Source organism: Eurypyga helias, unplaced genomic scaffold (assembly GCF_000690775.1).
Source record: "Eurypyga helias isolate BGI_N326 unplaced genomic scaffold, ASM69077v1 scaffold37422, whole genome shotgun sequence".
Lineage (NCBI taxonomy): Eukaryota > Metazoa > Chordata > Aves > Eurypygiformes > Eurypygidae > Eurypyga > Eurypyga helias.
Genome location: NW_010238510.1, coordinates 1 through 2,180, shown reverse-complemented (window position 1 = coordinate 2,180; position 2,180 = coordinate 1). Strand labels below are relative to the sequence as shown.

The 2,180-nt window shown below is 47.6% G+C and overlaps 1 protein-coding gene across 1 annotated transcript; it reads left to right on the top strand.

Annotated features, from left to right (window-relative positions):
• Nucleotides 1-5: 5 nt before the first annotated feature.
• On the top strand, nt 6-650 carry LOC104506791 (PR domain zinc finger protein 1-like; the record flags this gene model as incomplete). Its single annotated transcript, XM_010147867.1, has 1 exon — nt 6-650. A coding segment is annotated over one exon (540 nt), but the record flags the coding sequence as incomplete, so codon positions are not given.
• Between the last annotated feature and the right edge of the window lie 1,530 nt (nt 651-2,180).

Below are 2,180 nucleotides of genomic sequence, written 5' to 3'. Positions count from 1 at the left end.
ATCTCAAAACCCACCTGCGGCTCCACTCCGGAGAGAAGCCTTACCAGTGCAAGCTCTGCCCGGCCAAATTCACCCAGTTTGTGCACCTCAAGCTGCACAAGCGTCTCCACACGCGGGAGCGTCCCCATAAATGCATCCACTGCCACAAGACCTACATTCACCTCTGCAGCCTCCAGGTCCACCTGAAGGGCAACTGCCCCGTCGCCCCCGCCTCCGGGCTCTCCGTGGAGGACCTGAACCGGATCAACGAGGAGATCGACAAGTTCGACATCAGCGACAACGCCGACAAGCTGGAAGAGGTGGAGGACAACATCGACCTAACGGCGATCGTGGAGAAGGATATACTGACCATGCTCAGGAGGGAAATGGAAGGAGCCAACCTGAAGGTATCTCTGCAGAGGAACCTGGGAAACGGACTCATCTCCTCAGGATGCCACCCTTACGAGTCGTCGGATGCGGCGGTTCTGAAGTTGCCTCACGCTCACCCGCTACCTCTGCTACCTGTCAAGGTCAAGCAAGAAACAGTTGAACCAATGGACCCTTAAGACTTTCCGGCAAAGTGATTTTCCTTTCTATTTATGACTTGGCAAGTCAGGGTGCCTGTAGCAGTCGCTTGTACGTAGTTTCGATGCTGCAAAGCAGTCTTGGCTTACGGTAGTTTCCCTACGCTCTCCCGCTGACAGAAGGAACTCCAAAGTTACTGTTTTCTCAGGGCATAAAAGGAGGCAAAGGACTCTGCGTTGCCTCGCCAGTTACTAAAAGACAATCATCTAGCCGTAATTATTTTTTCAATGATAGTACTTCATAATTTATTATGCAATTAATCATTCTAAAAGCAATAATTAGGAAAATGTTTACAATGACTGGAAAATTCATTGTAATTTTTACTTTAAATGTTTTTATTTTTCGTTTTATGGTCATTCCTTGTAGATATTTTTTTTCTCCCCCTCCTTCTTTTCCGCACATCTCTCTCAAGAACCTAAGATCGGGGTTTCAGTGAACGCGGTCTACGTACCGACGTCTTTTTAAACAAACGTGGTCTTTCGTGTTGCCAAAGTTGGACGTTTGACGTAACCGATTCCTAGATCCGTGGGTTTGAAAACGGTTGCTGTGCGCTTCTCTCTGCGAATCCACCCCACCGGGAATCGGGACGGGATAGAAAACCCCAGACCCAGAGTAGCAGCAAGCTGGGGGGGGAAAGGAACCGCTCACCCGGCCTCTCGGAGGACAGGAGAGGGATTCTCCCGCCTGTGGCCGTACCTGGAGGAGATGCGGCACAGCGAGGGCCTGCCTGCCACGGACAGTCCCGCGGGCTTCTCGAGAGCAGGTCCAGCCCCGTGTGCCCACGCGTGACTTGATGACCAAAGGAATGCATCAGCTCCAAGTGGCTCTTCCACACCAAAACCTCACTTAACATTCGTTTGTTTCCAAAAGCAAACACACAGATACTCTCAATATTCTGCCGAAAAGGAGCTTTTTGGCAGAGTTCTTTCTTCTTTCGTTTTTATTCTTTTTCTTCTTTTTTTTTTGGCCAGAGCCTTCCAGGGATGATAAAAAAGAGACGGTCAGATTCCCTGAGAAAGAAGGGTTTTACCTGTATTTCCCTCTCCCACTTGCCTGGGTAGAAGTGGGGATAAAGTCCTTTCCCGGCACATACATCTTCTTCATTTTTTCCCCTTCCTTCCTGTACGACTCGGATTTTTCCTCAGTATTTGTGTTTGTACATTTTGTGGTTAATTTAATTAAAGAAGAAAAGGGCATTGCAAAGTTGTTGAACAACAATTACCTCAGTGCTTGTGTCCAGTGGTGCAGACAATGCTGTTTTATCGGAATGCTTTGCTACTTTAGGGAAGAAACCAAAAGGTGCACAGGGAGAGACGGGACACACGTCCTTTTAGCTTTTTGTCTTGCTAAGCCCAAAGACGGTATGGTGACGTTTGAGGTGTAGCAAAGAATACATGTATATTTATAGATATATTTATACCACTATACTATATATGTATATGTATATATATTTATACCACTTAAGTTGTGAGCCAAACCATGTAATAAAACCTATTTTTCATCTAAGCGTGAAAATCAGATGTTATCCACTTCTGCATCTTACCAGTGACCTCAAACCCCGAAGCTCGTACGAAGGCGGGTTACCCTCCCCAGCCTGCCCGCGCCGCGGGTGAGTA